The sequence below is a fragment of the Caloenas nicobarica genome, chromosome 18 (genome assembly GCF_036013445.1).
Source record: "Caloenas nicobarica isolate bCalNic1 chromosome 18, bCalNic1.hap1, whole genome shotgun sequence".
In the NCBI taxonomy this organism is placed as follows: Eukaryota; Metazoa; Chordata; class Aves; order Columbiformes; family Columbidae; genus Caloenas; species Caloenas nicobarica.
Window position 1 is genome coordinate 8,590,052 of NC_088262.1, and position 20,850 is coordinate 8,610,901.

The window sequence follows — 20,850 nt, forward strand, 5'->3', positions numbered from 1 at the left end:
GAGACAGTAAATGGCATATGAAACATAATATCTAATGAGAGCAAACTAATGCAATTAGGGAAAAATGCAGCTAGCTATAAAACAGTTACTACTGCTCAGGAGAGAGATCTTGAAGTCACCGATACTTCTGTCAAAATGTCAGTGGAGTGCTCAGCAACTGCCAGAAAAAAGAAGGCAAATGGAACGTTAGGTATGATCAGGGAAGGAAGGGATAACAAAACTGAGTCACTGAAAAGTGATTTAACTGATGGGGATTCCTCCAAATGGAAAGAAAAAGTAGAGGGATATAGTTGAGATATATAAAATAATAAATACGAAAGAAAGAGGGAAAGGGAGTAATTGTTTACTGTGCACTCTTTCTCATCATGTGAGAACTGGGAAGCATCAGGAAGTTCATTTTCACGCAATTATAATGAAACTCTGGAAGTCATTGCCATAGGATGTTATGGAAGCTGAAAGTGTAAAGGGAGTTCAGAAAGGGATTATATAAATGAATGTGAGAAAGCCCCATCAGAGGTCATTACAGGACATTCTTGCTGCAGCCTCTGGCTGGGGAGGTCTCTGTGCTCCTGGGTGCCAAAGCCAGAGAGGCTGACAAAGGAATGATCCTCTGCGCTTGGGCTTTGGCCAAGTGTCTGCTATTGGTCCGTGTCAGAGAGAGGACACTGGGAGAGGTGAAGCTTTGGTATGACCCCGTCTGTTCAATGTGTTACTTTTAGATTTCTATGCGTAGTTTAATACAAAATGAATTTTTTGCATGTTTAGCCATCCAGCACACAACCTTTCCCCTTTTCACTCCTTTATCTGCCAATCCACCAGAAATCGTGTTCCATTTTTGGTATTTTTCTGCTGTGTTCACTACAAGTTGCTTTGGTTTGTTTTATGATTTTTAAAGGTGTATAAACACCACTGTTTGGTCACTGTATAAGCTCATATAATCTGTTTATTGCAAACTATGACATGCACCTCTTTTGCTAGTTAAGGACTGTGTTTGGCACTAAATTCATTAGTTAGTTTGGAAATGTTCTGTAAATCTCCATCTTTTGCCAGTGTACTAGAGAGTTGTTTTGCTTTTCTGGATGAGTTCCAGATATGGTACTCTTCTGTATTGAGGTTACATTTATATTGATAAATGGGTTTTTTGCTTATTCGAACATGTTTATAGCAGTATTTATGTTTCATAAAATGGACAACATGTTCAACTTGCAATTCTTCTAGTTTAGAAGTTTAAGAGGATTACTAACACAATAAACACATGCTGGTTTGGATTATGTGTCTTTTAAAATGTTAGGAATTCACCATGAAAACTGAAATCCAAAAAGAGAAGGCTAGTCTTAACAAAACTTGGTTTTGTTCTACAATTAGTTTCCAGGAAACAGACAATGCCTGGCATGGCGGATGCTTGGCCCTGGCTGAATTAGGCAGAAGAGGATTGTTACTCCCTTCCCGAATTTCAGATGGTGAGTTGTGGTTGCTGAATGTGAGTAAGTCTATGAATTAATTTACAGTATTAGAGATTGAATATGTGGCAATAGACTGGAATTTGCTGATGTGAGTGTGATGAATAATGGCTGTCGTATTGACTCCTAGAGTAAAAAATACGCCTATGGGGATATTTAAGGTACTTCTGTCAAAAGCACTGTCTTGGGTGTGCCTTTTTTATACTTAATAAATTCTTCTTTCCAATATGAAAGTAGTTGCTTGGGGTTTTCTTCTTTCTTCCTCCCTCCCATGGTTCTTTGTACAGTTATATAAAAATAATTCTGTATGTCTCTATATTGTGTCAGTGTCATTATTTAAATAAAATATATTAAATAATTGATGAGTAACTTGCACTTTAAAGCTAGTTGCTTATGCTGTTTGTTTCTGATTAAATATCGGGGCCAATTTTGCAAAATTTATACAATGAACTTCGTAATTTTTAATGGGTTTTTGAAATAGCAGGATGGAAGGAAAGAAAGAACATGGCAGAGAATTTGTTTTTTTAATGTGTTCTGTATGTATCAACATACAATGAAGTACAGAGATACTCATGGGAAAGTAGTTCTCTGGTTTGTGATTTTGGTCGGTTTTGTATAAAGTTGAAATGACAAAAGCATAATGTAGTAGTACCCACCCACTATTGCACACTTTTCCAGCAATGTCTTGGGCTAGTTGGTTCTTTTGATCTCATCCAGCACTCCTATGTTGAACAGAGAAGTTCAACACTAATTTTCCAAAATGTTTCAAAACTGGTGTTTCATACAAGTAAGTGAGGTTGCCAAATCTTTTCTATTCTGAAGATCTGTTCTAAAAGAAACTGTAAAATATGGTATTTAATAGTGTTTATTATTCTGTCTCCATGAAAAGAGCTCATGTCCAATACAGTATCTGTGTTGCATGTGACAGTTTTTGTGCAGCTAGCCTCCAGTTGGTTTCCCTTTGCACTTGTATGATAAAGATGACACAGTTAAAAAAATCCCAACTTGAAGAATGGGAAGTCATCTGAAGGTTGCGTTTTTGTATATGTAGAGTGGGTATGATAGTTTTATCCTTCATCTCCTTTTTCTGCAGAGGTCAGTGATAATATATTTCTGCCTGCGAAGGTGATTTTAATATACACACATTTATATGCAAAATTTTAGTTTGTCAGCTTGCGTAAGATGTTCCCTTCTATTACTGGGGTGGAAGAATGTAAAACAACGATAGGGAAGGAGAGAACAATCATGGCAGCAAGGCCTTTCTGGGAAAGAGATAGGCATAAAAATCTAAGGAAAAATGACTTTGTAGGAATTCGAAGTTTCTTAATGAAACACTGCAAAGAATTCCAACAGTCAGTATTTAAGAATAGGGGTAAGAAACCTAATCAGAGCCTATCTTGACTAAACTGCAACTCCTTTGGTTGCCTGATGAGTTAAACAGAAGGCAGAAAGGTATGAGATGGTGACAGATGAGTAAAAGATTTTAAAAATTATGGCTAAGGGAAGCTATGAAACTTTCTGCTTCCAGAGATTAGTGAGGCAAATAGCTTAATGTAGTTTAAAAAACAGCAGTGGTGAAACTAAACTTTGTAATTTCATGTTTGGAAATTTTGGATTTGGTAGCATATGTCCCTAAGCTTGAAGTTTTAAACTTGGTCTACAGGGAAGATTTTTCTTCTTGTTTCATCATGTACAACTTGATCCATCATACTTTCTAACTGCCTTGCTTTTGTAATTTAATTGGACTTTTTCTGTTACCCTGTTCCCTTTGTTGAAACTCAGATTGATTTTTTCTCTTTTGATAATGTAGGAAAAGCTTTTCTCTATGAAAGTTTAAAGACCAGTGTTGTTACTTTTTTGTTTATTTCTTAGCTGAGCAACTTGACCCCTGTAATTTACTGATTAATGGTAAACTTCTTACAATGCTCTGGCTGAGCTGTTAGCTCAAAAAACCATAGCGCAAGAAGTTAGAAAAAAAATCCAGGAACTCTACATTGCATTGAATGCAGCTCTGCTCCTTACGTAGGTTTATACCTACTAGTGACGTGTAGGCAGGTGAGGATGTCCCCTATCTGTGTAATGAATCAAGGAGACATGTATACCCATAGTTTTAAGTGAATAATACTTAGTCTGGGTTGGTTTTACTTGGACTGACAGTGCATACTGCGCCAATTTACATGGGGTGTTTATACAGTGGAGCAGCCTTATTTTAATTAAACTTTTATAGCAGTTTGTGTAAGCCCCACAGAAGCTTTAAGACAGAGGAAATTCCGAGATTTTTTCCTATGGTGCTAATTTATGGATGAATTAATCTGCACAGTGAACTTCTTTCACTGAAGGAAGCTCCTTTTTTAGAGTTGATTGGTATTCCATGCCGAATTCTACTTGGAAATTAAAAAGTTAGCTAGCAATTTCTTTGCTAATTTTTCTTCAAAATGCATGTTACAGATAGCGTAGTGAATGTATTTGTGTTCATTAATGAATTGCCATATATTTTAAGTACAGGTCACAGATTTATTTCAAAAATTGAAAGTTTATATACACAGTTATAGAAACAGAAAACAGTTTTAGGATGTATAGAGAAGCACACTGAAACTGGTAATTAGGGATATGTGTTTACTGAAATAAGACCTGCACCAGGAGAGTTTGCCTCAGGTGAAATAAATTATATAAATAACTTTTAGGCTTGGAGTTTGAAGGTTGCCCAGTGTCTGTCTCACCTTAGAGGATCAGGCACCTAAATTGTTTAGCTCTTCAAATTTTCAGCATTGTTTTTGTAGGGGGTTCAGTTAAAGGTGAACACAAACGGCATTTGTTAAATTGGTGCAGGCTTTCTTTGGCTTAACTTGAATCTTGTTCTTAGTTGACAGAAGAAAAGCTTGCTTAGCCAAGGTTTGGAGCAGTTTGTTTAAACTGCCGCCTGCCTCCAAGTAACAAAATTTGGTCTGTTGTTTTGTATTGTGGCATAATGGCAAAGTGCATTCATACAATAAACAGTTTTTACAGTAAATTCTAAATAGCCAGGTTTAATCTTAAGCCTATTTAAACTACTGCACAGTGAAATAAAACGTTTTTCAAAGAAAAAAGACAAAAAAACCTCCTACTAAATGAAATTAAGCCTGAAAAAGAGTACGATAGTATGTTATTGAACAATATTGTTTCAAGAGCTTAAACGTCTTTTAAGAAGTTGTAAAAGTTATTTTACATTAATACAATTGCAAAAAACCTTGAAAGATTCATTTTGGCTTTAGTAATGAATGCAAAAATTCACTCATCAAAATCTGAGCTTATATAAGGGAAAGTTCAGTTGCTTAAAAATATTAATATAAAATTATGAACATTATTTACATGGGAGAGATTGAACGTATCTGGTCATGGACCAAAACCAATGAGACACGGTTTGTAGAAATCTTCTGATGTTGCTGATAAGTAGCTTCTGTGAGCAGAAACTCATTGGGAGGTGCAGTATTAAGATACTCTTGTTCTCTTCCTTAAAGTGAAGACTCTGCTACAGTCATTTGGCCTGACTCTTTTAGTGCCTTGCTGGGACTTTGCTGATTCTTTTTGATTTGTCCTTTTTTGTCCTTTTACTTTTTGATTGCACTGAGTATCCTGAGTCTCGGAAGAATTAAGAGTGGCTTCTGTACAGGCAGCGTTACTGTCCTGCGGACTCTGCCCTTCGCCGTCCATCCTGGCTTTGCTCGGGCTGTATGCAGCCAGCTGACACAGAGCCACGGCTGCTGTTTGTTTCTGTTCATCACAGCTGTCAATTATTCTTAAGTCTTGAGCTTCGTTGCTGTGAGCCGTGAAAGACGACTTGTCGCAGGCACCGTTAATAGCGTTCTTTGGGTTACATGCATCTGCCCGGGAGGTGTTGTTTTCGGTGTTTGGAGAAGTAGCAGCACCATTCTCATGAGATGGACTGTGGAATGACGTTTTCAGGCTTCCTGTGTTACAGGAATCTTTTACCGAGAGGTTCAGAGGCATGTCTTGCAATTCTAGAAAGTTCTGACTTTCTGTTTTGGATGTGGTTTTGTATGCGTGCTCATGAGCAGGTCCTGTGTTTGTGTCAGCCTTTTTTGAAAGATTAAGGGGAACTATCCCTGTGTCGTCTTCCGTGTTGGACAGTGAGCCTTCATTGTTATGGCCTTCGTTCTGTGTATGTGGATCTTCATCAGTGACGTTAATGCTGAAAGAAATGAGGAGAAAAGAGAGTTTACTGTTAGCTGCTCTTTTAAATTAGGGCTGAGGAAGTGGGCAGGAAAAAAAGAGAAAAAAATCTGGCTAGAAGCCTGACAATTTTGTTGTTTCTCCTTTAATTCCCCCAAGTCCCTTTTGCCATACACATCTCTGTAATACAGGTAATTTCCTGAAATACACAGACACACGCATAGTAATGGTGTTGGAAATACCTGGTACACTTAAGGAGAATGAGTGGTTCTACTCACTGTAGCAACTGTGAGTTGTACTGTGTTTTGCACAGTTATAGAAAACAAATAATCTCAATGCTGTGAATTTAAATATACTTTAGAGGCATTACATGAAATGTGTCTATCTATCTTTGGGTGTCTCTAGTAAATCTGACAAGAATTTGCAAAGTGATTTTATTATTTTACCTGGTAGGTGAATCTTCCCTCTCTTGCTGTGTCTGCACACTTTGCAGTAGAGTTGGTTGATCAGTGCTTTTTCTCACAGGTCTGAAAGCTGTCAAATTTTCTTCTGGTTGATCATACTTGCCAAGCGATGTGGAAGACGACTTGTTAGAGAGGTCAAATAAGCCTTCGCATGTGTGGCTCGTCTGAGTGAAGTTGGTCGGGCTAGGTCTGCCGGGGGAGCCTGTTGCTGCACTTCCTGCAAGAGGGCTCATTTTAGCATTTTCTCGTTCATTTTGGTCATCTTTGGAATGACTTTTGGCATGCAATAATGTAATTTCTTTTTCATAATCTGCTTGTTTTTTATGTGAACTTAGAGGATATTGTTGGGATGGGCTCAAAGAAGCTGGATATAGCAAGGTGGTTTCTTCCATGAGGTGAGAATTTTGATCTCTGTTAATACCGGCTACGTGTGAAAATCTGTAAAATGGAGGATCTGTTGGCCTACAAAATCCATATGGTATTGGAGGAGTGGAATGGTATTGTTGAAACAATCGATAGTGTTCATATGCTGACGGATTTATGGGTTTTGGAAGTGGCCCAGGGTGGGGAAGAAAGTGTCTTTGATCTTGTGTGCCGTAGACAGACAGAGCAGAGCTCTCACACTCTGAATTACCTGGAAGCAAGTAAGGTGTGTAGATAGCCAGCCTGTGCTCATAAAAATGGGGTGAGTACTCAGGAATCATCGGTTGCATGTAGGGTGAAATGGAACCAAAGCCTTTAGGAGGTGCAACTTTATGGGGGAACTCTGGGAGGAAAGGAGAACCTGCTTTCCATGGGTGACTTGGTGCATGAAATGCAGATTTAGTGTGGAAAGGTGAGCTTTTGTTAGAGACTGATATAATTTCAGATACTTCACTAGTGTCTGGGCCTTTACTGTCTCTGTGTTCTCCTACAGGAACGAAAGCCGAGGGCCTCACAATGCTGTCCAAAAGGGGCTGCATGCTGATAGCGCTTTCTGTTGTACTGGCCGGGGTTAATTCCTTCTGAATCGCAGGTTTTTGTCCTTGAATTGCTGTGTTTGGTGCCTGGTTTTGTAATTCAACGTTTTCCTTGGTGTCTTCTTTTGCGAAAGGATATTGAGGCTTTGAATCGAGATTTGACAGTCCGTTTGTGACAGATTTAGAGGAAGTTGGTTTGACTGTAGATTCAAGCTGATTGATCTGTTTGGGCTCCAAGGAACTGGTCTTCGGACACTTGATAACGCGATCCTGCTCTGATACTAAAGTAATGGAGTTTTTGCAGAGGCCATATTTCATATGGTTAAAAAGATGGGATTTCTCATTGCAAGTAAAAGGACACTGAAAGCACTTGTACTTAAATGGCTTCCCTGGTGGTCTTGGGATGTAATGAGGCTTCTTTGGTTTACGTTCTTTGAGGAGACTCATTTTTTTTTCTGCTGTAAACAATTAAATGTAATGATTCTTTATAAAAACTTTCTTGTGGTTAGCTTTCCTCAGTTTTAGCCTCTTGATGTTTCCAGTTTTTCAGGTTTCTAGAATCCGTCTGCCCAGGTGAAGTGAGGAAGCCAATCCGTGGTGTCTCAGGGAAGAGGGGGTGCCGGAAAGCAACACTTCTGCAGCTGGTGGTGCAGGAACTGTAACACAGAGTTCAAAATTAGCTGTAGTGGAAGATGGAGCTAAATACAAAGTGATGCATTCTTTTAACTGTGTTCCTCCTCGTAATACATGGTGTGTTGTGGGTGTTGTTTTTTTTTTTTTTAATTCTAGATGCCAGACTTGACACAGACATGCAGTTGACATCCTAAACGTAGTCCCAGAAGCGGCCTGATTTTCAGCAGTGCCCGTCACCTGCCGCTGCTACCGGCCTGAAGGCGTTTGCCTTGAAAACCGAAGGCACCTTCATTGAGAAGATGAAAGTAGAAATCTAGGTGGAGCTGTTGAGAGAGGAGTGGAGGTGGGAGGGTGGGAAGAGGCAGGTCCTGGCAGCGGCTGGATGTGGGACAAGCTTGTCGGGCTGGTTGGGAGAGAGGGAGGGAATTTCCTGCTGGGTGCAACGCGGGTGTGGAGTAGATTGGTTGGACTGGGGAGCTGAGTTGGCTCTTTGAGAGACTGACCAACCCCCTCTTTTAACCGGCACGGCATTTCCTCACAGCCTGATCTCAATGGATACCTCAAAAGTGGCCAATCTCTCGAAGGATAAAACCACACCAATTTTATTCCTCTTCCTAATTCAATTAAGAGAAATGAGTACTGCAATATCTGACTAATAGAATCTTCTGCTTGATAAACACATTTCACATTCTTCTGCTGTGTGGCTCCTTGCATACTGCGTATAGTTAACACAGGCACACAAGTGGATTAATTCAAGTAAAAAGTGTCTGACAGTATTTGATTTACAGGGAATGATCTATCTGCCTTTCTTCAGAAAAACTGAGTTTGTGGATACTTTACACAGCCTGATGATTTGCCCAGTAGATAAGTCAGGAGGGCTTGTATCGGCTTGTTCCATTATGTTCACTGATTCTGAAGGCGTGAGAAACTCTCAGAGTCAAGTTCTCATGATTTTATAGGATGTGTTATGGCAGAGATCTAAAAACTGATGATTTCATCATGAACTATAAGCATCATTATCAAAATGATGACTGTTGCAAAACCACGTACTGTATCTATTGTGTTACCCGAAACTACAGGAATACTAATTGTAAGAGTGACTAGTATAGCTCGATGATTTTTTTTTTTTTTTTTTTAAAAAGGCTTTTTACGTATAGGTTTGAATTAGTAGCGTTAAAATACTAACTTTAGGAAGAGAACTGTTGCTAATTACATGCTGTGAGATTTTAGATAGAGATGTTTTGCATTTCTAAATCAGAGATTATTGAATAGAAAATGACACACAACATTATGAAAACTGAAGGCAAAGCTACAGAATTGCTGCTTGTTTCATCAGGTATAGTAATTTTAGCAAATTGTATTAAATGTTGTTTCTGATGTCATAGAAATGTTAATTTTGTTAAAATAGTAATTGTGAAGGCACCCTGTAAAATGCAAAGCTGCTCTGTAAGTAGAAAAAACAATCAAGCTTTTTCTTGAAATTAGCAAATGATTAAATATGCAGTAGACTAAAGAAAAGGGGACGTGTAGAGAAGTAGCTTTTTATTTTTCAGGTTTTGGCAAAGCTTTTTTGGTGGTTTGAGTTGGATACTGATACTGTAACAATGAAAAAAAAATGAATTATACAGCTGCATGTTAAAGTCTTGTCATTGGAGTCTGGTTAAAATGGTAATTCAGTAAATTAAAAAAAATATCATACAGTATTAAAAATATTTTAAGTAATGAGAACCAGAATTCCTTTGAAAGATTAAGAATAATGCCTTAACATTAAAAAATATGCTGAGGCGTAGGAGGGGAGGTCCAGATAGGTGGCTGGTCTTCTTTTTCTGCCTTAAGTGAGCTTGTTGCTTTTTTTTTTTTTTGACTAATGATGTATAACTAACGTGGACAGTTTGTAATAGACTCGGTCAAGTCAGTTTGTACCTGCTGTTCTTTATATCTTCTTGGAAGTACTTGTACTAATTATTCTTGAAAAAAAATATTGTTGTCAAAACTCCATTGCATTCTTAGTTGAGCCATTTATGATAACAGTCTGAATTTGCATTCAGGTGCAGCATTTATAATAGAGACATGTTAATTAGATTTTCTTGTTCTGCTAGCTTTCCTTTGCTTAATAATGAAAATTCCTGTGTATCCTGTTCCCCCCCACCCTGACTTTGTACTTGGTATTTAACTTTGATTCAAGTTATTCCTGTCGAACAGAGTATTAACTATCGTTTCTTAATAAGACAAAACGCATCGTTGCAGTTTTAATGTTAGAAATTCCGAGCACTGGAGCTTCTTTGCCGTGCGTACAGTAGGAAAGAACTACAACAGCTTATTTATTTTTTTTTTAATTTGTTTTGGTGGCGCTCAGCCTGCAGACAGGGGTGCTCCCCGAACCTGCTCCTCTGACTGCAGAGGTGTAGGACAAGTAGCTTATTTGCCAGGGTGTTTACCTTTTCGTAAATGTAGGCTGGTGGCAGCCAGATGAATGTTTTGTTTCTCTCTTTTACTAGTTAATCTTTTTTTTCTCATGGTTTAAAAATGCCAGTAATAATATATTTCTAAACCCAGACAAGAAGGATAATTTTTCTTCCAACCTCTTGAGTAAAAAACAGGAGTATCTGGCAGAGATACATATTTAATAATTAAAAAAAATTAAAACTATTTGATCACACACATACAGCTGGAAAATACATTAATGCTTTAAAATAGGTGCAACCAATTAAAACAGTCTCTGCATAAATAATGGTACTTTTTTACAGTTGTACAACATATGTTTTGTGCTACCAAAATTAAAATTTAGCATTAGAAAGAATAATCAAAATAAGCAGTTGCTTTTTCCTCAAACTTGAATGCAATAACTTGTAATATCCTTTAAAAATGAGAAAAAATTCTTCAGTAGCAAGGTGATAACTTTCATGTGACTTTTTTTAGAGTGAGAATTTATTTCCTTTACACCTGATTTTAGAAACGCAAAGATTTATATATTACTAGAATTTTATCTTTCTAGTTTTGAAAGGTAGTAGTACTATTTATTTATATTTTTATTGAAAACAGGTTATTCAAATAATGTTGGTTTAACTTGAGGCCGGCGCAGTTGTTTGTTTCCTGTCAGTATATCCTCACGGCTCTAATTTGTAGCCCTTTCCAGCCCGAGACTGAAAGCTCCGAGTTTTATTCCTTCTATTTCTCAAAGTCTGCTACCTCCTTGCCTTTGACATACCAGCAAGTTCAGAAAACAAGAATATCGCTTAACATTGTGTGCATGTGTATGTGTATAAATATATAAACAAAAATGTACGTGGGTATAAGTATATACACATATATGCATATAGGTATTCATACACACGCATAGACGTATATATGTACATATATATACGTGCATGTTGGTTTTTAGGTTTTTAAGTAGACTAAATTGTTTAAGATGCCCAGTTGATCAAAGAGGAAATTTCCAAATGTCTTTTATTATAAGCAGGGACAGTAATTATATTTCTTTTTAGGACACTGCTTTAGCAAACTGCGTAACAGTTTGTCATGTACACTCCATTATTATTGCAGTATCCTTTTGGTGATGTTGATCTCTCTGACCAGGAGTACTCACTGGGGTGGAACATTTTGAAGGACATGCTGTAATTAAAATATTGTGATGTGGCATTATTGCATAACTCAAGGACATGCCATTGTCACCTACCTAGAGTGTTGCAAGAACAAGATTTGTGAGTTTTATTCTAGCTGAAGATTTTCCAGTGATTAACCACCACTCCCTTCTAAACTTCCAGTTCCTTTAAACTGAAAGATAAATTTTAACGCAACTGTTTGTTAATTAGGAGGAAACATGAGTGAGAGGAGTGGGTTGGCGAGGACAGGTAGGGAAGGGAGCGGAGGGGATTGCACGCAGTGTCCGTATGTGCGTGCGTGTGAGGGGAAGTACAGAAACACATTAAATAAGCTGGTTAGGCAGTGTGGATAAGAAATAAAAATCTTTGTAAATATTAATAATTTGATGTCTTAGTACACTTTAACTGGCTAGTTAATTTTTTGTGCTAATTTCCCAGAAGCTGGAAAAAATAATACATCAAAACAAGAGCACTTTATTTTCATACAAGCTTTTCAGATTAACCTAATACTACAGCATGAAGAATGTTTGGCAGACTAAATACAGCAATTTTAAGCAACGCAGCTTTTTGTCATACTTCAGTATAACACATTAACTTCCTGTATGAAAAAAGGTACTTAAAACACTTCTCATCAACAAGAGTTAGGTATTATAAAAACTCACAAAGGTTAGTTTTTCTCTCAAACTAAAATATTTCTCTGTCCTGTAGAAACTTTCTGCTGAAAGCTTGAACTGGTGCAGTAAATGCACCTGCTGGGGGTAATGTAGGCTTTTGAGACAGCTGAAAAATGAGCACCTCCGATTTACTCGTTAGACGTTAATACGAACACACTTTATTTGAAAAAAAAGCTCTAAAGAAATGTACTTACCAGGCACACAGATGTCTGCAGCCTTCCAGGGGATCCCTGTGGGAAGCTGGAGCTGTCACTGCTGGGAGAGAAGTACCTGTTCTGGGCTTGGGCTCTAAGTGAAACTGCAGGAGGTTGTTTCAGGGGAGGGACTTAAGAAGTGTAGGAGTTGAGCCCTCGGGGTGTAGAGATGCACCTGATATTACTCCAGCCTGAAGCTACGATTCATTTGTTTGCGTCCACTGCTTTCATTCAGCATTACCTCAGCATCTAAGCTATCGAAGGGAGCTCTTGTCGCTTTTGTGCCCTCCAACAACCAAGTTTTACTCTAAACTGTAGTGGTTGTTCCTCTGAGTAGCAGTCTGCACCGTGGGGTCAGAAATGGCTTCAGTAATATCCTGAGCTTTTAATGGATTTAACTTCTGTAGAGGTGACTTGTGAGCATCAGAATTGACTCTGCATGGGGGGTAGCAAAGCTTAAAAATAATAATTTTACTCTTTTATTAAAGACTGACTTTTCTTAATTGAATGTCTTTGTAGCTTTAATATTCTTGGGCTTTTTTTTCCTCCCTCTCTCCATTTTTATTTAAATCCTTATGTCCGTCGTGAGTCGCCTTTCTGAAGGCGGGACTGAACCACCTTCAAGCTCGCTTGCCACAGGGACCTGCCAAAGCTTGTCTATAATCAACAGTCAAATGTACAGATCTTGTACCTGGGAAGGAGTCACCTCAGTAGGAAATCGATTATCACGTCTGTACGTTTGCTTAGGAGCTGTGAGGCTGAACGGTGAAAGGAGAAAGTCAAACGATCATCCGCTGATCAGTACTAGTACTTGCTTTTAGTTGCATTTTAGTTAGAGATTATAAATGACGAATTTATTAATGTATTTGCCAGTGATCTAGTGACATTGCTGAGTTGTTTAGTGAAGTAATAACCTCTTGCATACTGGTTGTTAAAAGGAAAACCTTTTGATATTTCTAGCTCTCTCTAAAAATCTTTACTTTTACTGAATGTAAAAACAAAGGGGTTTTTGACTACTAATTCTCATGTTATTGAGATGTTTAAATTTCTGTTCATAACTGTTAAATTCAGCTGGGTGAACATGGTAACTCTCTTGTTTCACCCACTGCTCTGTAGATAAGACAGTTGCAGATTATTGAAACCTTTAAATACAGAAGTAGGATGAGTTTTATATATGGCAAAACTATGGTCATTTGAATGAAAATTAAGGAAATTGGTACTATAAAACCTGTTTAGGCAGTGGGTAAAAGTTGTTTAAAAATCAGTCTCTAAAGCAGTGTCTCAAAAATAATTTTAGGGGTGTGGCCTTTATCTCGATGGAATGATGTACAGATATCTGCTTTCCTATCTGGGTACACAGATCCCCATCCTTCCCCTTGCTATGCCAATGTAGTTTTCTGGAAATTTTTTCTGAATGTAAGCAAGCACTAATTTTAAGGTAGAAAGGTGAGTCTCTTAAAATTTTTTTCATTATTATTTTCCTGTAATGCAGCTTAGCAGTGTAAAAGGATGTTTCTGAAAAGACCTAAGGAGAAAAGTCCTTGGTGTGCCACCAGAAGATATTATTCAGTGGTCCTTTCTTGGCAGTGAAGGGCTTTTCTTTCATGTCGAAAGTTTGTGCGCCGTATCATTCTACATAACTGTCCCCATTTTCCTTCTGCAAATGTGGATCATTTTGTGTTGTCTGGAGCTGAAGGAAGTGAGCATCAAGTTTCTTCATTTGCATGTGAATGGGATGGAGGTAGGTTTCCTTGAATAGAATCTGATCAGATTTTTAATTTTGAAAGAAAATTGCAATTACTAACATCTAGAGGAAGCTATTGAAGGACTTCTTTAATATAGGTGACTGAACTGGGATAAGAGGCAGTCAGTATTTTATTTTTTCCGCATTTCTCCCTATCCCCCTTCCCTGATCTAGTACGTGGAGGGCAGACATGATGTCCAGTTGCTGCCTTGACCCAAGGAAAATAATGTTTTAAATCTAGCTATTTCCTGGAAGTTGCTATTGTTAGTCAGGTCAGCTGAAATGAGCTGTGAACCAAGTAGAACTGGAAAAAAAAAAGAACAGCTAATGTAAATGCTCCTTTTCTTGGTGCTTGGATGATATTAAAAAGCCAGGTGTGGGGAAGAAGATTCATTGGTGGACTCCAGAAAAGGAATTTGAGAGCTCCTAATTTGTGTCTAATTCTAGAAGTAATAATTCTTGATTGAAGTGATGTTATTTCATCACTTCTTTTTTTAACTCATTGTACTTGCATCCTGAGTACTAGATAAACCGAACCCAGTCCCGTGTTGGCAGCACCTGTTTTAGTTTACCTGTGCACAAGTCAGATTAATTAAGAGCACATGGTAAAATTTGGATTTATTGATATTTTTCTGCCAAGTTGCTTTTTAAAAAATGTGATTATTTTTGTATCTCTGGAGGGCTGAAGCTTTAGGTTTATATCTTTTTTTAGTGTAGAATACACTTCTTTGTTCTAAGTTCTATTTAAATTCAGTATCAAATAAACGTTGTTTAGTAGTAGTCGAGTTTCACAGATTTGGTTACTGAAGCATAAAACGGCCATTCTAGAAATGTTACAAACTTCCTTCTTCACATTTTTGTATGATTTTTTTTTTTGCTCTACTTTAGCACTAAACAGAAAACAAATTATCATGAGCAGAAACCATGCATACCAATGGGATAAACTTCACTTATTCTTAATACACTGCTTACCTAATTTTTATTTTTCTCTTGCACTTTGAAATTCCATTCCCTACCTGGATCAAAGAGTGCCAAGTGTTACTCTGGTCATTATCAACCCTTCCATTGATCAGATAATTCTTAACTTTCTGCTCTAACACAAAGAATGGTCCTGGTGCCTGAGTTCTGCTGTTTGATTTTACCTCGGATCAGTCAGAGCTCTGGTACCCATGTTCAGAGGATGTCCCTGGTTATCAGGCATCAACAATGTTTCCAGCTCTTTCTAGAGATGCCTTACAAATTTGTGAACCAGTTGGTTACTCCAAGAAAGACGAAGGATCGCAGGTAGATGTGAATAATCTCGTGTGGTTGGACACCGGTAGACATGGAGCTAATGCAGCTTAGCTTGGCATACAAAGGAAATGTCTTAGACTTGCGTGACTGGCAATATTCACTTCTGGTTTTGTCATCTTAGTTATGTATCTAGATGGGTGGCTTTGAGCTAAACATTCAAGAAAGTCCTTTTTTCTTTCTTTGATCGCTTGAACTGATCGACAGATTTTGCTATCTGTATTGTATCCGCATGTTTGGACTAGGTAATTCCATACTGTTCCCAGGGGGGCAAATGTATTTGAATATAATTGCTGTAACTCCTGCTGTGCCCCAAAACATTACATGATTCTTGTACAATGTTCTCATAATTATTTTCTTCTATCCCATATGAATAGTTATTAGTCTTAATGCTTTTCGAGTAACACCTTTGAAATGTGCCTTTGTTTTTCATAACAATTCCAGTCCCTGACTTTGGAGATATGTCTGGGCAGATTACCCTGCTGATGTTTGTGAGCCACTTGTTCATGATTACTAGAGCAAATTATTTGTATGGGAAAAGAAAAGAAGCTCAGCAGTTAATAACAACTGCAGATCATATTTTTAGATATTTATTGTGGCCTATACTGTTAGTGTTTGGCCTGGAACGAGGATCATCTTCCGATTCCCATCCTCACCCCTGGGCAGTGAAGCATCTTGGGGGAAGCAGGTAACGTCACAAACTGAGACCGCAGGCAAAACTATGGACTGTTCATAAGAAGGGGTTTTTAATAATCATTCTTTTCATTGCCAGTCATTCTAACAGAGTTGTAAAATGTACCTTGCTTCAGTTTCTGCTTGATGCTCTGGTTATAATTACTTTTTAAAAATTATTGTTTTAAAGTGTTTTTTCATGGAGAATGTTTTTTTTCCTTTTCTGTTTTGATGTCAGGACTTACGCTGTTATGTTTTTGAGTTTGAACTTACGTGTTACCATTTAGCTGTAAAATTTCAGTTGTTTTCAAAACAGATAATGCAGCTAAATTTGAATGCAAGGAAAACTTTTTTTTTTTTTGAGCAAAATGGCCAGAAGTCATTTAAAATCTTATGAGCTGATGATGTATTTGTGTGAATTTCTACATTTGGAATTGGAGCACTCCTAAATGAAACAGTTTTCACTGTACAGCGTGTGTTAGGGCCAAAAACTTAAATTTCAGTGTGGTTTCAGTATGATTTCACAGCTTTTGTTTTGTGCTGTATTTGTGGTTTTGTAGGCTTCAGACTATTATTTATAGGGCTTTTTTATTTAATTGGGTGGGGATAAAATACTAAACAAACAAGAGAATCCTAGTTTACTTGAATTTCTGGTTTGCTTGTGAAAGGACGTTATTAAAATTTCTCTTGATGACAGCATAGTATAAACTTTCTAGCTAATAAGGTGTGTCATATATAGGAACATGAAACTTCCTTGGTGTTCTTAATATGTCAGTGGTGAGATTAAAAGTGTTCTGGTGTTAAAATCTCTCAACGGCTTGTTGACTACTGAATAGTCGCAGCTGTATCTCTAAATGGCTACGGGCCTAAACTTTCTCTACTTAAAGCCAGAGAAAGTCTCTTAAATGAAATCAGTGGTAGAAGTATTAGTGTTTAACAATCAAAGATATATTGCTCTTTTTTTTTGTTTGTTGTGCTTTATGTGATCCTGTTTTTGCTATAAAACCAGATATGTTTAACGTAAGGTTGGAAACATTTGCATCTGTGAAAATTAAGAAGATTGGAAGAACTGTGCGGTGACACGTGCAATGAATTGGTGCTTATCTTGGGAGGATTCCAGTGAGAAAAATGTTCTTTTTGATGTGCTTGCCGCCTTATATACCTTTACTCGTTCCCAGCGGATAGACTAAAACAACCCAACAATCCCTCTCTCGTTTTCTAGCTGTGGCAACAGTGAAAGGAACATTTAAACAGATGGCAGTAATGCTGATGAGATACACAGATAATGGCTAATTCAGAAGTCTGATAGCGGTGGGTCAATACAAGTGATCCAAATCTTGAATTTGATTTTTTTCATCTCAGAATAAATACAATGGGTGGAAATGGGGGTGAACAACACACAACCAACCAACAACAACCACCACGACTCACGAAGACCCAGGCTTTATTTCTTCTCTTTATAGTTTACTTTCAGAATAAAAGGAGAAGGAAAAAGGTGTAAGAGGAAAGTGTAGGGAGCATTAAAGTCTGCAGTTTTAAGTACCGTTAGTGAGGGGGCAGAAGGTTTCAAAATAGTGGCAGCTAAAGAAGGAATAGCTGTGTTTGCATGACTTGTGTGTCTGCAATTTTAAAACTCCCTCAGCTTCTGTTGCAAATATCTCACTAATTTGGTTAGAGTGGAAATGTGCTCTGCGGTAGTACCAGATTATCGGTGTTCCCGGTACAGAGAATGCTCGCGTGTTTGCTAGTATTGATACCTGATCCCTGTGTATTTGATCTGAGAGTACCGAGAATGGTGCTTCCTGATATTTATATATGGCTTGATATACTTAAAAAAACCCACAAAGTCTGAAAAACTGTTCACACAATGAAAAAGGAAACATTTTTTGCTTGTCTAGTTTCACTGTGCCATTTGTTAAAAGGAAAAAAAACCTAGCAAAAAATAAAGATAACACTGTGTTCTAGAAAGAAGTTTAACTTCGACTACAATTTAAATAGCCTTATAGAAATCTGTTATGTAACTTTTAAAACTTGTTTACATACTCTGTTTTGAAGGGTTACCCTCTGTGTTTCCGTATTCCAGAATAAGTTGCTTGCTATTGATCTGCTGCTGCCAGGGATTGTGGAGGAGGATGCATCAGGAAGTCTCTGAAATGTGTTAGTCTGCTCTGCAGTGGTGGTTAATTGTGAGGCTTTGGGCAGGATTCCAGGTGCTTTTCATCATAGATACAGGAAGAAATGGAAAAAAAAAAAAAAAAATCTGCCTGTCTTAGGTGGACTCTTAAAACCAGAGAACACCCAAACCTGAAAGGCTGGTTACAGGAGTATTTCTTAGTTCTCTAACACCCAGGTGAACTTTAAAAATGATGCACGATCTTGAAGATAATATTTTAAAAAGTTCTAATGCATATGTCATTGTAGTAGTTTTCAAATTAGCAAGGAAGCATTAGAAATAGTGCAGATTTTTTTTTTCTCTAGCCAGCAGGTATGAGCAAGGAGAGATGTCACAGCTGAAGCTGTAACAGGAAAGGTCCCTCCCCCAGCACAACTGGGAAATGGTCTAAATACTAAGCAGGGAATAAATGACAATGAATCGCTTCCAGCTTTTTCACCGTAGGGTTTATCTCAGTATTGCACAACCTTAGCCTAAAGGTTGGGGTTTCTTTGGTGATTTTTCTTTTCTGACATGTGGTGTTATAAGTTTACAAAATTTTTATACTCCTTCAGTGTAAGTAATTCATTTGCTTAGTAGGATTCTTTCATAAGCCTGTTTCTTCATGTCCTTGAACTGCAGTTTGCTGTTGGTTAAGTTAAAGGAAGAGCTCTGAGCTGTAAACCTGTATGAAGGTCTCTAGCATGGCCTTGGGCGTGAGTGGGTAGACGAATCCCCAAAACATTCAGCGCTCTGTGTTTCAGAGAAGGTGGATCAATACTGACTTAGGTCAGCTGCAGGCTTTTCAACATAGCCGGGCAGGGGTGCTTAAAGATTTTGAGTTTTTATGGCTGCATTACAGAATGATGTTGAGATAGACTGGCCAAAATCCAGATGTCTGCTTCCTCCCTGGCCCCCTGCCATGCTCAAAAGCTCCCACTAATTTCAGTGCTGTAGCACTCCTGCTAACCTGCCATTAGTTTATTGAAGCAGATACCTGGGCAATGAGAGCTGGCGTCCATTTCTTCTAAATACTGTATTTAAGTTATATGACTGGTATCAAACAGTAAGTCTTTGGCAGAGATGTAGTTAGAACGCAGTTCTTTAGGGCAACGTCCAACTCAACCAGCAATCCCTTCCCTCCGCCTGAAAGCCGGGCTTTGCATTACATGTTTTCCTCCCTCGGCGGCAGCGCAGACAACAACCTCCTCTGCTGCCCAGCTGTGATTCATTGCTCGAGCAGGTCTTTCCTGTGTGCTGAGATAGGTCCATGGAAAAAAAAAATCACGTGACTATATAATTAAAGGCTCTCTTAGTTCATTACATAGGGAGAGACTGAACTGAGATTGCAACCAGACAGACACAGCCCTTCGTAGTCATGGGTTAGAAAATGCTTATTTGGTCTGTGGATATGCATATATCCAGCCTTCTATGCGTGGGTCAGTGTTAAGAATTGTGAGAAAGCGATGGCAGCTTAAGAGACTTGAGCTGTTAAATTCTCACGTGTCTTGTGAGGATGAATGAATGGTGAATTTCTGCCCTTCTTCCCTGGCCAGCTCCTAAGGAGGTCGAACCTGGGTGCAGGAATGAGAGGAGAGAGGCTGCCTGGGACACATTTCAGGCAGTTGCCCTACGATGTTAGAGCATTTCACTGGGACACTGGGAATTTTTCAACAGACAAAGCAGCACATGCATTTTCTGACCCTCAGTGGAGATTTTATCCTCTGGATGAAATAGTCCTTTAAGAGTAAATTCTGAAGTAGACACCTTGTGTAGAAAAATGAGAACAAATGATAAATGTTTGGCAGAACTTTAGACAAATATTTATTTCTGATAATGGGCCTAACCCCAAATTATCTATGTTTGCATCTGTGTTGATACATTAAATATTAGTATAACAGCCCTAATGAAGTTACGATTAAGACCTGCTCTTTCTAAAAGAGGTCAGAGTGCCATGTAAGAGCATGTGGTCTCAAGTCTGAAATTCTTTACATTGAAAAGCCAGAGTTCTTTTTTTAGCATATGCATGCTAGTGATAGGTATGCTATTTAAAACATGGGAAGCTGACATACTGGAGATATGGCTGTTTATTCTTTTTTTTTGTGCCTGAGGCTCACAAAGAAGGTGAAGCTACTGAAGGACGCTTATGCAATGTGCCACTTTTGTTAAAGAAAAATGTGAAGAATTAAATTATTATTCTTTGTATTGGTACTTATAACTGTGTTTAAGCTTCATAATTCATTAATTATGTTTTTAGCTTGACCCTACAGTGACATTGTGTATGCTTCCTTCAGCACTAGCAGACATCCATTACTTTGTAGTATTTTTCTTATATAACTCTATATTTGCAATATATTACTTATGAATTGAGAAGGCTTCCCTACATAAATGGTCCATATCAAAATGTAAGACTGATCTAAAAGGTGACATTAGCTTAATCTGTTTTAAGAGTGGCATATTTCTGTTTTCAACAAAATTTAAACAATTCTTAATTAACTTGAGTTCCAGTGATCAAATCTGTTCTAAATGAAATAGCATTGACATGAAATTTTGCAGTTTTCTTGTGGAGACAAGACCTAAGGCTAAGGAACAGGTTTTTGTTGTTGTTTGTTTAATTGCTGTGTTTGTATGTTTTATATGATAAACATTGCAATAACTTTTAAAAATGACAATCAGAAGTTAAGTAACATGGGGCTCCTGATGGCATGTGTTATAGTCTAGGTTTGTGTGAGGTATGTTTTTAAAGGAATGGTATGAGGCATTTTTAATTTACGTACATGTGACCTTTCAGTATACAATGTCTTCCATAAGTTTTGTTAACTAACTGTTTAGTGTT

The 20,850-nt window shown here is 37.8% G+C and overlaps 2 protein-coding genes across 3 annotated transcripts in view; one reads left to right on the top strand and one right to left on the bottom strand.

The window, feature by feature from the left end:
* TBCD (tubulin folding cofactor D) overlaps positions 1-20,850 on the top strand; it is a 114,261-nt gene that overhangs the window by 23,212 nt on the left and 70,199 nt on the right. For both annotated transcript variants that reach the window (XM_065647585.1, XM_065647586.1), the window contains one exon: positions 1,366-1,460. In XM_065647585.1, coding sequence (XP_065503657.1) covers positions 1,366-1,460 — 95 coding nt within the window. The remainder of the gene's footprint in view (positions 1-1,365; positions 1,461-20,850) is intronic.
* On the bottom strand, positions 4,710-7,500 carry ZNF750 (zinc finger protein 750). The gene is made up of 2 exons (XM_065647997.1): positions 6,077-7,500; positions 4,710-5,649 (listed from the first exon to the last, which is right to left on the bottom strand). Exons 1-2 carry the CDS (start codon positions 7,498-7,500, stop codon positions 4,929-4,931), a joined length of 2,145 nt encoding a protein of 714 aa, XP_065504069.1. The 3' UTR covers positions 4,710-4,928.